Source organism: Natator depressus, chromosome 3 (assembly GCF_965152275.1).
Source record: "Natator depressus isolate rNatDep1 chromosome 3, rNatDep2.hap1, whole genome shotgun sequence".
In the NCBI taxonomy this organism is placed as follows: Eukaryota; Metazoa; Chordata; order Testudines; family Cheloniidae; genus Natator; species Natator depressus.
The window spans coordinates 7,694,002-7,712,288 of NC_134236.1; the positions used below are offsets into that span (position 1 = coordinate 7,694,002).

An 18,287-nucleotide genomic window follows, 5' to 3' on the forward strand; every position below is an offset into this window, starting at 1 on the left:
CGGGAGGAACGGGCTGCGGCCAGCTCTGGCTCTGGCGGGGCCGGGGGCCGAGAGGACGGGGGCTGCAGCACAAGGCAGAGTTAACGTGGACATTGGAAGCTGGTGTTACCAGACGTCGACGGCTCGGCCGATCCGGATCTCGCTGCTCGTGCTCCGCTAGGAGTTGGTGGGCCGGTGACCCCAGAGTTTCCTTCCTCTGCTGCCCAGGGGCAGAAAAACTGCCCCCTCTCTTGAGAGTCCTGACTTATGTTCCCAGCTCTGTCGCTATGGGACCATGGGCCGGTCAAGTCGCCTCCCTGTGCCTTAGTTTCCCCACATGTCACACGGGGATTACAATACGGGCTGGGTCATGGAGATTTTAACTGTTGAGTTTATTATTTACTCCCAGCTGGTTGGTTTGATCATGGACAACCAGATTAAAAGAGCTGTCGGGTCCTGTCCCACTGGGAATTCTTATTGTTACTTAATTGTTCGTATTGTGGGGATGTCTACGGGCCCTGTTGTGGACCAGGACCCCATTGTGCTGGACAAACACAGACCCGAAAATGTTACCCTGTTCTCAGGGGCTCTGTCCTGACCGATGTTAAAAGTCCCAAGCGATGGGTCTTTCCCGCGGGACAGTGCCCGGCAGAGATCCATCTCCCTCACGGGAAGGTGTTCCTGACATTCACCCCGGTGCCCTTGGCTCAGTTTTAATCCAGTCCTGGAGACAGAGCGCGGCTCTGGCCCATCTAGTCTGAGCTGGAGCAGAGTCTACCCAGGCCCTACCCAGCTGGGGTTCGTCCTTGAGCTCGTGTGGCAGCGGCTGCTACCTCCAGTGCTGACGGTGCACCCAGCCCAGGGGCTCAAACTCCCGTGGGTCCCATGAGCATCCCCCAGGGGGGGAAATCCACAACCTCTGTGAAGGAGAGGGTAGCTCTGTCTCCTTCTAGTGGCCCGTCCGTGTAAGAGGTGAATGAGTTTGTCGTCATGTACCCCCTTTGTCGTCGTGTACCCCCTTTGTCATCTTAATGCCAAAGAAGCCCTCTGTGAAGGGGGACGGAGGGAGCTGCTAGCCACTGACTCTGCCCTGTGCCCTCAGGCCCTACGGGAAGGACGTGCCCCGGCTGGACTATTGGCTGGCCTACGAGAGCATCATGAAGAAGGCTGGGGGGCGACCGCACTGGGCAAAGGTACCGATGCAGCCTGGCCCGTGGGCTCAGGGCGGAATCAGAGCCCTGGTCTTTGAGCCCAGCCCTTGCTCTTTAACCCCGTGAACTAGACAGGCCTGACCCACACTCCAGGTTCTGAGGGTAACGAGGAGGGTGGCTGCTGTGGGTGGAAAGGGGCAGTGGGGCCTGCCTGGATGCTCACTGAGGCAGAGACCTGATCTGGCTCATCTGGGAACCCCCCGGCCTGTCCTCTCTGATGTGCCCCATTTCCACTGCTGCGGGTTCCCAGCCATATACAGGACAGTGGGGCTAGGGGCCAGGCAGGGGTGGGGGTGGCATGAATCAGTCATTGTCCCCCTGGAGGCCGGGAAAGGCCTCAGTAGATTCAAGGAGGGGCGGGCGGTAGGTGAGGGTCCTCCTAGGGCAGGGGGCGAAGGAGAGATGGGGGAAGGGGTGGCTTGGCTTAGCTTTCAGTCTGGACTCATGAGGGCAAACGTGGCCTTTAGAATCTCATGGATGAGCTAAGTGGTCCCTTTAGACATAGAGGGTCTGTCTACACTGCACACGGAACCCAGGCTCTGGTTCAGGTTTGAGACCAAGTCCCTCTTCCGTCCACACACCAATCACTCTGAGTCAGGTCAACAAGTACTCAGAGCCTGGGCCCTAGGACCCCGCCAGGGGGTGGGTCAGAGCCCAGGCCCTGCTGTGAATCAGGTCCAACCCCTGGCATTGTGCAGCAGTGTGGACCCAGGTCAAGCTGTGGACCTGAGTCAGAAGGTCTGTGTTGTGCAGTGTGGACACACTAGCATGACTGGAAGATCCGGGCCCAGCAATTGTAAGCCCGGGTTTACCGTGCAGTGTGGACGCTCAAGGCTGGGCTTGGAAATGAGCCACAGACCTGGGTTTACAAAGCAGGGGAGATGTCCCTAAAGGTGTCGGAGGCAGGGGGATTTCAGGGCAGGTTTCACTGTATGTTTTAGCTCCTGCCACCCCTGGACGTCACAGACCTTCCATCTGTAACAACCACACCACCCTGTGCTGCTCCTCTCCAGACAGAGCCAGCTAGTCCCCCTCTGATTGTAAAGCCTCTGGGGTCGGGACTCTGTTGCTGTGTTTGGCCCCGGGCTGTGTATGCGCCTGTAGATCTCTCCAGACGAGCGGGCGGAGAGCTCATGTCTGCTGTTGTTGTTGCTCAGTGTTTGTGGGCAGGGGTTGTGTGACACAGTCGCTCTCTTGTAGGCTCACACCTGTACCCGGAAGGACTTTGAGAAGATGTATCCCGGCTTCCAGAAGTTCTGCACCATCCGGGAGGAGTTGGATCCCACCGGCATGTTCCTGAACGCGTACCTGGAGAAGGTGTTTTATTAAGGGAGGACAGGACGCTGGAGAAGAGAAATGAAGCTTGCCAGCCCATCTCCCATGCTCTGTCCTTTAGAGATGCTCCTTGTGAGACTTGCTCCTTCCGTGATGTCCCCCAGATTAGAACCTAACCATTATCTCTCTGGGCTTCCAGCATGTCCCATCTCCATCTCTTAGGCTGGAAGCTCTTGAGTCAGGGACTGTCCACATTTAGTGTCCTGTACAGCTCCGAACACATTGTCAGAGAGAACACATCAATAAAGAACCATCAGTGAATGGAAACAGTCTGTAGGCTCTGTGCTGTCGGATCATGTGCTGATCAAGGGGTCTTTGCCCAGGTACCACTCCTGGAGAAAGTGCTGGTCAGGGCGTTATCTGCATGCCAGGAGTTCTGTGGATTCTGGCCCAGGTTTGAAAGGAGGCAGATTTAGCTCCATTATACAGGTGGCTGGTTCTGGTATCTCAGAGCCTGGCTTCCCCAGAGTCCAGGGCGTTTGGATCCAGGCCCATCTCTCATGACAAGGTCACAGGTTCAAGCTCCAGGAGAAAAGGGCCAGTGCTGGGGAGAGCAAGTGTGATAGTGCGTTGAAGCACAGAACCCGGAGATCTAGGTTCGATTCCCAGCTTTGGCACAGACAGTCTGTGTGACTTTAGGCAAGTGGCTTCATCTATCTGTTCCCTAGCTGCAAAATTCCTTCCCCACCTCCCCAAGGGGCTGGGAGGCGGAGAGCACGACGGGCTGTGTAGCAAGTACAAAGCTGAGGTGTTGGGAGATGCAGAGTCTTAAGCATCGGGGGGGGGGGGGGGGGAAGTGATGCATACACATTTTTTCCCTGCATGATATGGCAGGGATTCCTGTACATCCTAGGGCTCTGCCACCGATCTGTGAGCCTCTCACCGTTCTACGAGTGCAGCTTTCTCACCGTAAACTGGCAAGGGGCACCCAAAGCTGGCGGCAGCTGGTGCATAGCAATTTAAACCACAAGCCGTAAGACAGTTTATTGATATTGTAATAAACTGCTGTGTGTGTACGTGTTACTACTGCCCTGTGCTGGATGGATTAAGAACTGCCATACTGTGTGCCACAGGCCCTATAGTGTAAACATTTAAGGGAGATTCTCCTTCAGAGCAGACTGGTCTGGTCTCTTAGAGAAGGAGGAGTTGAAATGTCAATGTGCAATTCTGAGTGTCTGTGCGGTGCAGCGTGGTGACAGTCCTGAAGTCCAGGCCAGCAGTGGATTTGTTACAAGGGCTATTTTCCCCCTCCCAGATGTAAAAGCTAATTGGGAAGGTGCTGTGCATGAAAACAAGATGAGAGCCCAAGCAAGTTATGAGCAATGAAGGTGCCTGTCAGGGTTCCTTCCCCACTCTGAACTCTAGGGTACAGGTGTGGGGACCCACATGAAAGACCCCCTAAGCTTATTTCTACCATCTTAGGTTAAAACTTCCCCAAAGCACAAAGTCTTTGCCCTTGGATTAGGTAAACGCTGCCAACAACAAGTGATTTAACAAACAATCCAGGAAAGGACCACTTGGAGTTCCTATTTCCCCAAAATATCCCTGGGGAGGCTTGAGAATAAACGAGATGAGCACAAACCAGCCTTGGATTTTTAAGAGCCAAAAAAACCCAACCAGATTCTTAAAAAACAGAACTTTATTAGAGAACAAAAAAAGATAAGAGAACAACTCTGTAAGATCAGAATGGAAGATAATCTTACAGGCAGTCAGATTCAAATCATAGAGAATCCCTCTAGGCAAAACCTTAAGTTACAAAAAGACACAAAAGCAGGAATACACATTTCCTCCAGCACAGTGAATTTACAAGCCAAAATAAAGAAAACCTAATGCATTTTCTAGCTAGGTTACTTACTAACTTTACAGGAGCTGGAGGGCTTGCATCCTTCATCTGTTCCCAGCAAAGGAATCAGATCACAGACAGAGAAAAGCCTTTTACCCCCCTCCAGATTTGAAAGTATCTTGTCCCTTCATTTGTCATTTTGGGTCAGGTGCCAGCCAGGTTACCTGAGCTTCTTAACCCTTTACAGGTGAAAGGACTTTGCCTCTGGCCAGGGGGGGATTTTATAGCATTGTATACAGAAAGGTGGTTACCCTGCCCTTTGTATTTATGACAGTACCACTGCTGTATATTTGGGCCATTAGCCTGCTTGGAGATCGGGCTGCTTCTCAGAGACTGCTCTTGGGGGGCAGCGCTTTGCAAGAGGAATCTCAGAGAAACAGCAGGAGAAGCCAGCGAAGGCACATCCTGTCCAGAGAGCGGGTGGCACCGCTTCCTTGCGGTCAGAATCTCACCACTGAGTCTCATGTTCCAGGCTCCTTCAGTAATAACACAGAGAATTTCTGTTCAGGAACAGCCTTGATGGGTTGATGCAGAATCCGCCTAGGTGCTGCGGTGATTTGCTAGGTACCTGCTCATCCAGAGAGCTCTAGGCACTTTACTACGGTGGCTGAGGGCCACTGTCCTCAGACTAGGTAGGGAAACCGAGGCACAGAAAGATGAGGTGACTTGCCCCAGGGTTACACGGCGACTCAGCAGCAGAGCTGGGAACAGACCCCCACGTCTTCTGAGTGCCAGGCCAGTGCCTTTCCACTAGACCACCCCACTGTCCTAAGTGGTCCTAGTGCAGGGGATCCGAGTTCCTCTGTTGCAATCAAAGTCTTTGTTTGCTCAACTATAACAGTGAATAATCCGCTTCCCTGGCACAAGCTTTACTGTGTGATCTAAAGGAGTCACTCCTTTCGCTGGTAGATCTATCAGGCTGTTATCCTCTTCTATGGACCAGCCACTAGAGGAAGACCCAACTGAGCCAGTGGGTTCCATTTATACGCAGGAGAAAGCAGTGCTGCCCACAGCCATATGCCCGTTAAACCCAGGGGGTATCCCAGAGCGGGGGCAAAAGGGGCAGTTTGTTCCAGGCCCCCTGTTTGAGAGGCTCCGCAAACCTGAGTGGCATTGCAATGTAGCGTTGCAGCCTGGCACACAGGGATGCAGGGCCACTGACTGAAATCTGACCCGGCAGTGACCCTTGACGTGAGAACGGCTCAGCTGTACACGCCATGAGAAAAATTTGATGGGTAGAGTCACCCCTGGGAGAAGGCTCACAATGGGGGCTCTGAATGCTGCTAGCCATCCGGGGGGAGGATCACCGGGGCTGCCAGGGCTAAAGGGTGACTTGCCAGTGACTCCCAGCTGGGAGGCACTGGATCTCGTGAGGAAGATGAAGGGTTCTGGGGAGGAAGCCTCCCTTGCAGAAACAACGCAGGGGCCTGCAATGTGGGTCTTTGTCCCTGCCTTCTCCTGGCTGGCACTGGAGGGGAAGGCTGACCTGGGGCTAGCGTGGGATTTGGGCGACCTGCTGTGGCACGGGTGACCTGGGGGCAGTCACTCTCAGGCTGTCTCTGTGCCTCAGTTCCCCGTCTGTACTGTGGGGATCACAGCCCTGCCCTGCCTCCCGGGGGCACTGTGAGGGTAAATACAGTAAAGACTCGGGGGTGCTCAAGTACTACGGTCATGGGGGCTGGAGAAGCACCGGAGCGTGGCAGGTACTTGCCTTAAAACAGTGTCTAGATCTCTGGGGGTCCCTCCACTCTGCCGCAGGAGGTGTGACTGCCGCACACGCAACCGCACCTGAGCGAGTTCGGCTGGAGCCGTGTAAGGGCAGGTGGCAGCACCGGCTAGCGCTCCGGTCCAGTCCTGCTCAGGGCCCCGGGGACGTCCGTGGGCTGCTCGCCTGTGCCACGGTGGCTACACCGCTGCGTTTAGCAAACTAGCTCGGTGTGCCGACCCCTGCTGCCCCGAGTGCAGTGCAAACAGAGCCTAAGATGTGCCACGCCACGAGTCGCCAGCCAGTCCCAGGCCTGCGGCGCTCGCCCAGCCTCACCCCAGCCCCTCTGTTGTTTGGCACCCTCCCATTGCACCAGAGAGACGTCAACCCTCCTGCTTCAGGGCATAAACCAAACTAAGTGCTGGGGGTCAGGAGGAAAGAGCCCCCAGGGGCAGGTTGCCCCATCACTGCTGACTGCAGGATTTCTTCCCCCGTCCTCTGAAGCAGCTGGTGCTGCCCCTTGTCGGAGTGGAGGACCCTGGCCTAGATGGAGCTCGGGTCTGATCCAGTCTGGGAATTCCTGGTTCAATCCCATCTAAAATTAGGGCTCGATCCTGCAGGTGCTCAGTGTTTTCACTAGTAACGCTCAGTACAGACAGTAGTAATGGTAACTGGCACCATGCCTGGGGGTGAGCACAGGTAGAATCTAGGCCTGAGAATGCTGGACGGGAGCTTCATCTCTGCAGACATTAAGCACCTGCCTCACTTCTGGGGCTGTGCTGAAATGTGCGTATTGATTGTTTAACCTCCGTACTGCAGCAATTCCCAAAGGGGCCAAGCAGGGCCCAGTCCCAGTCCCAAGGAGCTAACCAGCTAATATATAATATCACTTTATCCATCACTGCAATGCAGCCCCCTCTGGGATGAACCCTAGCAGCTTTTGAACAAGATACACCAACACTGCAGTAGATTTAGATCCAAGAAGGGAAGAAAAGATCGCAAAGCATTCTCTGCAGACCTAGGCATTCATCGTAGCGTCTCATATCCGAGTCTTCCACTAACGTCTCCCGATTTCTTAGTATTTTACAACAGCTGGATTGACCCATCTAGAGTGAGGCACTACAAACCAATGGCTCACTCTGCACATGCTGCTCCTTGAGTGATGCTAGAGCAGACGTCACTGGGTCCTGCTTCAGCACCTCCTCCAGCTGCAGCGAGCATCGCGCTGGTGCTGCAAATTGATCCCAGCGCAGGGGGCTGCTGAGGTGTCGAGCACCGAGGGCTTGAGGAGATGCAGGAGTGAACAGGAGGGATAGAGCACAAAGCAGCTGCCTCTGTGGCTGGAGAGAAGCAGGGAACGGAACCAGAGAAGCAGCTTCTCCAGCACCGATAAGGTGAGAGAAAAATTGTCCTTAACACGACCTCCGGCCGGGGATCACTGCAGGAGGCAGAGTTTCTTCGTGGGAGCGAGCAGGGAGAATGGAGGGGTTGGTTTGCTGGCACTGTCTCTGCTCAGCTGCGCTGCCCCAAGGGATGTGGTGCAGAATCTCAAGGCTTTGCTGGTTTGCTAGACACTGACAAAGTCCTCAGGATCTCTGAACTTTTCGATTCCTGGGGTGTGTGTGTGAGAGTGTGTGTTGCACACACACACACACTGTTACTGCTGTTTATCTGTGTTACAGATGTGCAGACACGCTGTAAAAACACAGTCCCTGCCCTGAAAAGCTCGAAACCCATTTGAATGAGTCCCTGTGGATTTCGCATTGCATCTCATCAGCTCCAAGTCTGCCTTCAGGGGGATGCTCACTGCCGTGGACTGGTGTCCATGCACCGTCCTACTCCAGGCAGGCTTTTCCAGCCGGTAGGGCAGTGGACTGGAACTCAAGACTTGGGTTCTAATCCCAGCTTTGCCATTGACCCGCTGAGTGACCTGGAGCAATGGGCTTCCCATCTGTTTCCCCTTCCACCTCGATGCTAACAGTCAGCTTTCCAGGATAGAGACAGTCTCTTGGTAAGGTCTGTACAGTGCCTGGTGCAATCTTGGTTGGAGCCTCTAGGTGTTACCGTACTATAAATAATAAAGTCACTTGGGAGGCTCCCATGTTAGGATGGGGGCCTTTGACGGTGATCTCTCTGGGGCAGGGACCACGCTTTGTCTTGTAACGCGCTAAATGACTAACGAAGCCACAGAGATGGGAGCTAGGGAGAGACGAGCTTTCAGTTCTACAAAGCTCTCAGACTAATTGTTTGAAGATTCTCCAAGCTAGTTTGAGTCCCAAACCTTTTTCTCCCCTGCAATTTAAACCAATTCCCCATTGTCACCTAAAAAGGAGTCTCTAGCTGAAGGAGTTCTGGGGTATGGACTTGGAATAGACTGTTCCCTGCAAGGTTTGGCTGGCACCTGCTGCTTCCTCTCCGCACTGTATGTTGTCTGCACTCATTTCTTCTTTGAATATTCCTCTCGGCTCCATTCTTCACATGCTCGCTCTGGATTTGCTTTCACTCTCTGTTCCTTTCCCCGTACTTGATTTCTTTCTCTCCTACCAGCTCTTTATCAAAGTCTTAGGATCTCTCTTTCAATCATTATCTGCTTCCACTCTAATTGTCACTGTATATTTTCACTGGTCTCTCCCCTCTGCTCCTTTTTGCAGCCTTTCCGTGGTGAAACACAAACCCAGTCAAACTGTGGAGTGGGCTGAGAGCTACATTTAGAAGGCTTAACCCATCCCCACTGAAAACGTACAGGCAAAGCAATGGGGTAGCACTGCCTCCTGGATGCTGCAGGTTAATTATTAATTTGGATTTCGGCAGCGCCTGGAGGCAGAAAAATCGTAAATGTCACGGGCTGCTCAGGGGTGATTCGGAAACCAGGAGAAGGGTCCAATTCTGTAAGTAGATACTTCCTAATAAATAGCAACCCCAGATCTAATAGAGATTCGCGGGTGCCTTGATTGCATGGGTGCCCTCATGCACGACAGGGAAATACGGATAAACTGAACAGAGATTCTAAAACCCTCTAAGTTTTTTATCTCCCCCCCCCCCCCTCGCCGTTAGTAATTTGCCAGCTGCAGCAGCTCAGTGCCTGCTGGGCTCAGTAATTGCGGCTCTTCAGATCTGCTGGGACAACCCCAAACTGCACATTTATTTCATAGGGAAGCTTCCCAGCAATAGGGCCAGCCAGGGCTACACTGTGGCTAATGTTTTGCCTGACCCCAAGTGGCAGATTTGGGAATTAAACAGTGATCAAATGATCCTGCAGTAATTTGTACAGAGAGAGAACTGCCCAAGTTAAGAGGTGGTTTGGGAGGCTTGTTTAGGAGTGTTTCTATTGCAGAGAATCCGAAATCAAGGTAGCTGCAGATTCTCAGGCCCTGATAGGCATAAAAAGGGCTTTCCCCCATTTCAGCACTGCTTTTTTCACATCTGGCTATTGCAGGGACTATCTTGACTTGAATTCGGGGCCTAAGTCTTCAAGCCCGAATAGTGACTTTGGGTGCCTCAGTTTGAGACACCGTAAAGGGGCCTGATTGTCAGCGGGCAGGTGCTCAGCACTTTCTAAAGGTCAGGGCCCTTTAAGGTGCATCAAGTTACACTCCCCTCCTTGCCCCACCCCCACCCCCCGAATCACTGAGCGTTTCTGAAAATTCTGTCTTTTTAATTTTCTAAAAAGAGTTAAAAATCACAATTGCTATGAAATCCATCAGGTCAGACTCATGCTGGCAAAGGAAACTCAGGAAGCTGGTAGGTAAGATCCCACGAGAAGCAAGTTTAAGGGGAAAAACAGTTCAAGAGAGGTGGCAGTTTCTCAAAGAGACATTATTAAGGGCACAAGAGCAAACTATCCCACTGGGTAGGAAAGACAGGAAGTCTGGCCAGAGATCACCCTGGCTGAACCAGGAGATCTTCAATGATCTGAGACTCAAAAAAAGAGTCCTACAAAAGGTGGAAACTAGGTCAAATTACAAAGGATGAATATAAACAAATAACACAAGTATGTAGGGATAAAATTGAAAGGCCACAGCACAAAACGAGATCAAACTTGCTAGAGACAAAAAAAGTAACAAGAAAACATTCTACAACTACGTTAGAAGCAAGAGGAAGACCAAGGACAGGGTAGGCCTGTTAGTCAACCGGGGGGGGGGGGGGCGGTGGCGATTGGACGTCTAACATAGTGAATGACAGTGAAAAGGAGGTAGGATCAGAGGTTAAAATAGGGAAAGAGGAAGTTAAAAATTACTTAGACAAGTTAGATGTCTTCAAGTCACCAGGGCCTGATGAAATGCATCCTAGAATACTCAAGGAGCTGACTGAGGAGATAGCTGAGCCATTAGCGATTATCTTTGAAAAGTCATGGAAGAGGGGAGAGATTCCAGCAGACTGGAAAAGGGCAAATAGAGTACCCATCTATGAAAAGGGAAATAAGGACAACCTGGTGAATTACAGATCAGTCAGTTTAACTTCTGTACCCAGAAAGATAATGGAGCAAATAATTAAGCCATCAATTTGCAAACATCTAGAAGATAATAAGGTGATAAGTGACAGTCAGCATGGATTTGTCAAAAACAAATCATGTCAAACCAACCTGATAGCTTTCTTTGACAGGGCAACAAGCCTTGTGGATAGTGGAGAAGCGGTAGACATGGTATATCTTGACTTTAGTAAGGCTTTGGATACTGTCTCGCATGACCTTCTCATAAACAAACTAGAGAAATACAGCCTAGATGGAGCTACTAGAGGGTGGGTGCAAAACTGGTTGGAAAACCATTCCCAGAGAGTAGTTATCAGTAGTTCACAGTCATGCTGGAAGGACATAACGAGTGGGGTCCCAAAGGGATCAGTTCTGGGTCCGGTTCTGTTCAATATCTTCATCAATGATTTAGATAATAGCATAAAGGGTACACTTATAAAGTTTGCGGACAAGCTGGGAGGGGTTGCAAGTGCTTTGGAGGATAGGATTAAAATTCAGAATCATCTGCACAAACTGGAGAAATGATCTGAAGTAAATAGGATGAAATTCAATAAGGACAAATGCAAAGTACTCCACTTAGGAAGGAACAATCAGTTGCACACATACAAAATGGGAAATGAGCAGCTGCTGAACCAGGCCCTGACGTGACATTTAAGTGTGAACTGGCCTACGTCTATTTGGAGAAGTCCACTGCCTTACTACATGGAGCCACAGTGCTGGGGGAAGCAGGAACGTCCTCCCGGCAAGGGCTGGAAGATTGAGCTTTGGCACACCACTACTCCTCCCACCCTTCGGAAAAAGGGGTCTAACGCAGAAGGTCCCTGTGAGGGCAAGAGCTGCATTTGATGCAGGTATTCCATGGCTCCAGTACACAACACATACGATCATCATGGAAGGGCTGAAGATGGAGCAGGGAAGGCTGCATGGCAGCCTTGCATCCTGAGAGCTACCCGACCTCCACACATGCAGCCTAAATATTCTGGGAGCTTTCCATGGATTTCAGTGGCTGCAGGGTTGGGATAAGTGACTTGCCTAAGGGGTCACAGGGATGCTGAGAGAGCTGGGAATCAAACCCACATCTCCTGAGTACCAGTGCAGTACCGTAACCACAAGACCATCTGTTCTGCTGCATTCTTCTGTGTGGCCTTGGGTAAATCAGTTAATCACTCTGTGGCTCAGTTTCCCCATCTGTAAAATGGGAATAATGAGACTTTAGCCACTTTTCCAAAGTACTTTGAGCTCTACGGATGAAAAGCCCTAGGTGGGTGCTAAGTATGATTAACTCAAGAGTAAATAGATTAATAAGAGTGGGGGTTGTCTGCAAAGGCGTATGGCCCATTCGGAACTGCTACTGGCAAATGTCTCCAACAGCCAGAGATGGGGACACTAGATGGGGAGAGCTCAGAATCACTACAGATAATTCTTTCCCAAGTGTCTGGCTGCTGGGTCTTGCCCACATGCTCAGGGTCTAACTGATCACTGTATTTGGGGTTGGGAAGGAATTTTCCTCCAGGCAAGATTGGCAGAGACCCTGGGAGTTTTTCACCTTCCTCTGCAGCGTGGGGCAGGTGTCACTTGCTGGTTTGAACTAGTGTAAATGTGAGATTCTCTGTATCTTGAAACCTTTAGATCAAGATCTGAGGACTTCAGTGACTCAGCCAGAGATTTGGGGCCTATTACAGGGTAAGGTTCTGAGTCCTGTGATGTGCAGGATGTCAGACTAGATGACCATGATGGTCCTTTCTGGTTTTAAAGTCTGAGTCTATGAGGTGAATGTATTAAAGCCCCAATCTAGCAAAGCACTTAAATACATAAAATTGTAACCCTTGTTTTCCTTCATTTGTGTGGGGGATTAGAACACTTTTCTCTCTACGTAATAAAGGGAAATGTACAATTCTTTTTTTAAAAGAGAGACAACTAACCATGTTTTAATCTGCTGTTCTTTCTGCAGACTTTCAGGATGAAGACAGAGAAATTGATCGGATTCATAAAATGCTGCAGGGAATGTGAAGTTCTTAAAAAGAGACATCAGAAATTCTCTATCATAAAATCTGTTTCTTTAATTGTGTGGAGTGTTAATTGAGCTATTTCAATTAATTATTTTCTCTAGGTCCATCAATGGCTACTAGCGAGGATGGGCAGGGATGGTGTCCCTAGCCTCCGTTTGCCAGAAGCTGGGCATGGGCAACGGGGGATGGATCACTTGATGATTCCCTGTTCTGTTCATTCCCTCTGGGGCACCTGGCATTGACCACTGTCGGAAGACAGGATACTGGGCTCAATGGACTTTTGGTCTGACCCAGTATGGCCGTTCTTATGTTCCCTTGTTTAAGAGTTGGAAATCTAGAATTTAAAACACATTTAATTGTAGTATTAATTAATTAGAACATGAAATATAGGTGAAATGTCCCCTCATGCTGTGCTGAGAAAGTGAACAAGATACAGACTTATTTCAGGTTTCAGAGTAGCAGCCGTGTTCGTCTGTATCCGCAAAAAGAACAGGAGGACTTGTGGCACCTTAGAGACCAGCAAATTTATTTGAGCATAAGCTTTCGTGAGCTTCATCCGATGAAGTGAGCTGTAGCTCACGAAAGCTCATGCTCAGATAAATTGGTTAGTCTCTAAGGTGCCACAAGTCCTCCTGTTCTTTTTAAGTAAGCAAATTATACTGTACGTAAGGGGGTTCACTTCACCTCGAGGCACAGGCTGACCAGCTGCTGGTTTTGCTCCTGGAACAGCAGGAACCAGTTCGCTAGAGGGGGTGAGGAGGTAAATCAAGATAGAGGAGCGGATGGGGTTGTGCAATTACTGCCAGAACTGTTCACACAGTGAGCACGCAGACAGATTGATTGACCTCGGGCAAGTGGGCCGGCTGGCAAACAGCTTAGCCTGCACTGAGGGCCTATGGCCAGCAGAAGGAGCCCAAGGAGTGTGTAAGCACACAGCCGGCAGGGATAGTGCAATAACACACACATTTCCCTGTGGAAGAGGTGTCTCGGAGGCATGAAGCCCCACAAGACAGCAATGAAATGGCACCTTGTGTGGGCAGTGTTGGTGATGGCAGATGTTTTAATTGCAAAACAGAGGATGATTTAATCTAAAACGATTCAAGCTGGCGCTCTCAGCTTTTTTTAAAATGGTCCCTCCTGACTAGGACCAAGATTTACCACAGGGGTCGGTGTGCCGAGTCCTCATTTATTCACTCTAACGTAAGGTTTCCGTGCCGGTCATACATTTTAACGTTTTTAGAAGGTCTCTTTCTATAAGTCTATAATATAGAACTAAACTATCGTTGTATGTAAAGTAAACAAAGTTTTAAAAATGTTTAAGAGGCTTCATTTAAAATTAAATTAAAATGCAGATCTTATCAGTTTAGTGTGATCCTTGCCCTTGCTTTTCCTTGCTGAGTTTTCCAATGTCTGGCACGTATTTGGATACTTTAAACTGCACACAGGCTTCTGAGTGATCAGTTGTTAACCAGCTCGGAGAGGGACAGAGGACAGATTTCATGTGTGAAAATACCTGTTCACACAGGTATGTGGATCCAAATGCTGAAAGCATTGCAAACGCAGTTTTCTTCAAACAGTTAAATTTCACTGACAGGGGCGTCCAGCTGGTCAGAACAGAGGCAAATCCAGACTAACACGGCTGCTACTCTGAAACCTGTCATTATGCAAGGCACTGCATTTAGCCGTATGGAGTGGAAATCTATCAACTTCATGAAAAAACTCGTCTCAAATAAATTGGTTAGTCTCTAAGGTGCCACTCATACTCCTTTCCTTTTTGCGAATACAGACTAACACGGCTGCTACTCTGAAACATGATCTCTCTCGGTAGTTTCAAGTGCACTTCGCAGATCTCCAAACTTCGATGCCCACAATTCTGAGCTTTTTAACTGAATGAGCTGCATTTTGAAATCTTCAGCACCCATCCACTGAAATATAGACAAATCCAAGTTGCTTTCGTTGAACCTTTTCAGGTTTAATTAGAAAAGGAAAGCATTGGGCCAAATTGCTGGAAATCTTGAAATCTGTCAGAAAATTCTGATTCCAGTCCTTGCACGTACACTCTAATCTCAATGTTAAAGGCGGTGCGCTGTTCCGCGTGGCATGAGAGTGATGTAAGCAGCAAATCAGGACTTAAAAATATCCCAGCACAGTGGTGCTGGAACAATTTTTAAGGTGGGGGTGCTGAGCTGCACCGCCTCCTGCCCCTGTCTGCACCCATCACTGGCCAGGCTGGGGCCAGTGGGCTACAGCTGGGGGCAGCTGCAGAGCCCCGGGCCAGCAGCCAGGACCCTAGGCCAGCAGCAGAGCCGGGAGTGGGCTGAGCGGGGCCAGCGGACAGAACCCCGGCTGGCAGGGGGCCGGTGGCCAGTACCCTGGGCGGGCAGCAGAGCCCCCGGGACCGGTGGCCAGGACCCGGGCAGTGTGAGTGCCACTGAAAATCAGCTCGCGTGCCACCTTTGGGACGCATGCCATGGGTTGCCTGCCCCTGATTTACCATCTAGAAACGTAACCCACCCCCGTGCGGTGTTGTGCTCTGGCCCTTCCTAGTGGAGTCTGGGCTGCACAGGGTATCGTGTTTTCTGACTGCGGAGTCTAACAGCTGTCTTGGTCTAGACAGGATGAAAGGGTGGGTATCTGTGTGTGTAACACTGTGCCCCTGGGAGGGTCAGCAGCAGGACCTGAACCTGAGATCTCTGCATTTAAAGACATGAGCCTCAACTGCCTACGCTGAAAGACCCTGCTGGGTAAGCCAAGGCTACCGCAAGCTTCTCCGCCCCCGTGGCTCTGTCTGCACGGCCCTCAGGGGGTGACTGCAGCACGTGTAGCCCGTACCCCCGCTAGCTCGGGGCTGGCTACTCGGGCGCCAATCGCAGTGAAGCCACTGCAGCAGGGGCTAGCTGCCCCAGCACGTACCCAGGCTCCCTGCGGGGCGGTATTTGGCACCTAGTCCGTGCCACAGCCTGGCTTCACTGCTGTTGCCATCTGAGCTGCCCAGCTCGAAGGTATGTCCGCACACGCTGCACTCACTGCCGTGTAGACAAGACATAGTCCCTCCGTTGAACACAGTGGGCCCTCCAAAGATACTGAGCCTTGAAGGCCTTATTGGATTAAAGGGCAGGACCCTATTGCTGCTCCTCTGGCTCACTCAATCGTTCGCGTCCATTGCTGGGCCCTTTTCCCTCGGGCCTCCCTCCAGCCAGTGAAGGCTCAGCTTAGTCCTCCCCTCCTGCGTCAGACAAATGGCTGTTTTTAAAGCCTCTGTTACGAAATGCGGGGCTGGTTTTGCGGGCTGACCTCGGCGGCCTCCGTCGTCTTCACAGCTTACCCAGAGCCATGCTTTGAAATCGCAGTGTGTCATAAAAATAAAGGGAAGGGTAAACCCCTTTAAAATCCCTCCTGGCCAGAGGAAAAATCCTCTCACCTGTAAAGGGTTAAGAAGCTAAAGGTAACCGTGCTAGCTCCTGACCAAAATGACCAATGAGGAGACAAGATACTTTCAAAAGCTGGGAGGAGGGAGAGAAACAAAGGGTCTGGGTCTGTCTGTATGCTGCTTTTGCCAGGGATAGAACAGGAATGGAGTCTTAGAACTTTTAGTAAGTCATCTAGCTAGGTGCGTGTTAGATTCTGATTTCTTTAAATGGCTGAGAAAAGAATTGTGCTGAATAGAATGAATATTCCTGTCTGTGTGTCTTTTTTGTAACTTAAGGTTTTGCGTAGAGGGATTCTCTGTGTTTTGAATCTAATTACCCTGTAAGGTATCTACCATCCTGATTTTACAGAGGTGATTCCTGTACTTCTATTAAAAGTCTTCTTGTAAGAAAACTGAATGCTTTTTCATTGTTCTAAGATCCAGGGGTTTGGGTCTGTGGTCACCTATGTAAATTGGTGAGGATTTTTACCAAACCTTCCCCAGGAAGTGGGGTGCAAGGGTTGGGAGGATTTGGGGGGGAAAGACGTGTCCAAACTAGGTTTCCCAGTAAACCCAGATAAAGTTTGGTGGTGGCAGTGGAAGTCCAAGGGCAAAGGGTAAAATTACTTTGTACCTTGGGGAAGTTTTAACCTAAGCTGGTAAAAGTAAGCTTAGGAGGTTTTCATGCAGGTCCCCACATCTGTACCCTAGAGTTCAGAGTGGGGAAGGAACCTTGACACAGTGCGTTGCAGCCCTGGCCCTTGGTGAGCTGGGCAGGCCATCACCCTCCTGAACACTGGACATCAGCCTGTCCTTGCCGACCGCAGGCCACTCACAAGGAGGAAATTAGCTACGAAGGGCCAGATTCTCTGCCAACAGCCCATGTAAGTAACACGGTGTCTACACAGACACTGTGTCGCTGTAACTACACTGGCATAAGCCCTGCGCCTCTTGTGGAGGTGGCGTTACAATGTCAGTGTCATTACATTGGTGGGACAAGGCTGTAGTGTAGACGCTGACGTAATCGGGTGGCCGGAAGCTGCCTTACGTGGCCCTGTGTAGTGCAGACCAGGCCAGAGTATTGCTGTCCCCACCGACGGCTGTGTTCTCTCCCTAAGGGCCAATCACAGTGCTTTTCTCATGCCTTTGGGGGCCTCCCCTCCAATCAATGCTTCGATACCAGAGTGAAAGTAAATAAGGGACGGGCTTAGCTATGCACGGGGCTTCTTGTCCTTAGCAGTTGGGGGTGGGGGGGGGCACTCACTGAGTTGCTTTCTCACCTTAATCAGTCCTGTATGGGGCCCCCCTCCACATGGGACAATCCACCCCAACCCCCCTGCTGGCAGTCAGCTCCCCTTCCCCATCATGTAGGTGTGGAAGGGGTTAAAAGCTGCATGAAAGCAGTGGGTGGAGGGAGAGGGGTGGTGAAAGCCGCTGCAGGTGGGCAGGGTAACAGGGAGCTTGGGGCCACGGGGGTGTGGTGGAACGCTAAACCTGTAGTACATGGATCAGCCAGTAGGAGGCGCTGTGTGTGACATACCTTACCTGAGCCAGTAACAGCCACACCTGGCGGTGCATCAAAGCAGAGTAAAGAGACACACCCCTCGTAGCTCTCCCCGGGATGGACGCTCTGTCGCCAGGCCAAATCCGGTACACAAGCCAAGCTGCTGGGAGCGGCCCTGCAGCCTGCCGGGCACCTCAAGGAGTCCAGGACGGTGCACCGCATAGGCAGCGTACAGGGTGGTGGGCTGGGGGCACAGACACAGTGCGTTTCACGTCCGCCACTCTCGGCTTCCCAGGGCCTGTAGCCAGCCACGGGGACCGGCGTGTGAGTTGGCGCAGCCCTGAGGCTGCTCTAGCCTACAGCAGGGGCGGGCAGTGCCCAGCACAGACCCCGACCTAGTAAGGGTAAAGATACCTGAGGGCCACCCCCCCCCGCCCACCATTCTTGCCCCAAGCGCAGGGACGGGGTAGCTGAGAGCCTGGAGCAGCTGACATGTTCCCCGGTCGCTCTGCTCACTCCGGAGAGGCTGCTTCGAAGGGAGCTGGCCTCCTCTTCCCTGGTAAATCATTCTTGGCCTGCTCCTAGCCTGGGCAGCTCCGCGGAACCCAGCCCCGGGGTCTAATCCCGGAGACAAACTCAGCTGGGCTTGCTGCAGCGTGAGACCATCCAGAGCTGTTTGCTAGGGACACTGAGAGCCTGCCAGCGAGGGGCACCGTGCCCACGGCCCTATTAACCCCGAGGCCAGGGACAGCCCAGCCTTGGCCCAGCAATTCCCAGGGTGCCACGTGGCAGGGCCAGCTGCCTGCCGAGGGGCAAGGAGGGGT

General features: G+C 51.5%; 1 protein-coding gene and 1 long non-coding RNA gene across 2 annotated transcripts in view; both read left to right on the top strand.

Moving 5' to 3' along the window:
* The window catches only part of LOC141984358 (L-gulonolactone oxidase), a 38,517-nt gene extending 35,716 nt beyond the window's left edge, over positions 1–2,801 (top strand). Inside the window, exons 11-12 of the mRNA XM_074947348.1 lie at positions 1,082–1,172; positions 2,391–2,801. Coding sequence (XP_074803449.1) covers positions 1,082–1,172; positions 2,391–2,519 — 220 coding nt within the window. The 3' untranslated portion in view covers positions 2,520–2,801. The remainder of the gene's footprint in view (positions 1–1,081; positions 1,173–2,390) is intronic.
* A 4,348-nt stretch (positions 2,802–7,149) lies between these two features.
* On the top strand, positions 7,150–13,071 carry LOC141983733 (uncharacterized). Its single transcript, XR_012638487.1, has 3 exons — positions 7,150–7,467; positions 8,725–8,961; positions 12,493–13,071. It is a non-coding gene; the product is annotated as an uncharacterized LOC141983733 (long non-coding RNA).
* The last annotated feature ends 5,216 nt before the right edge of the window (positions 13,072–18,287 follow it).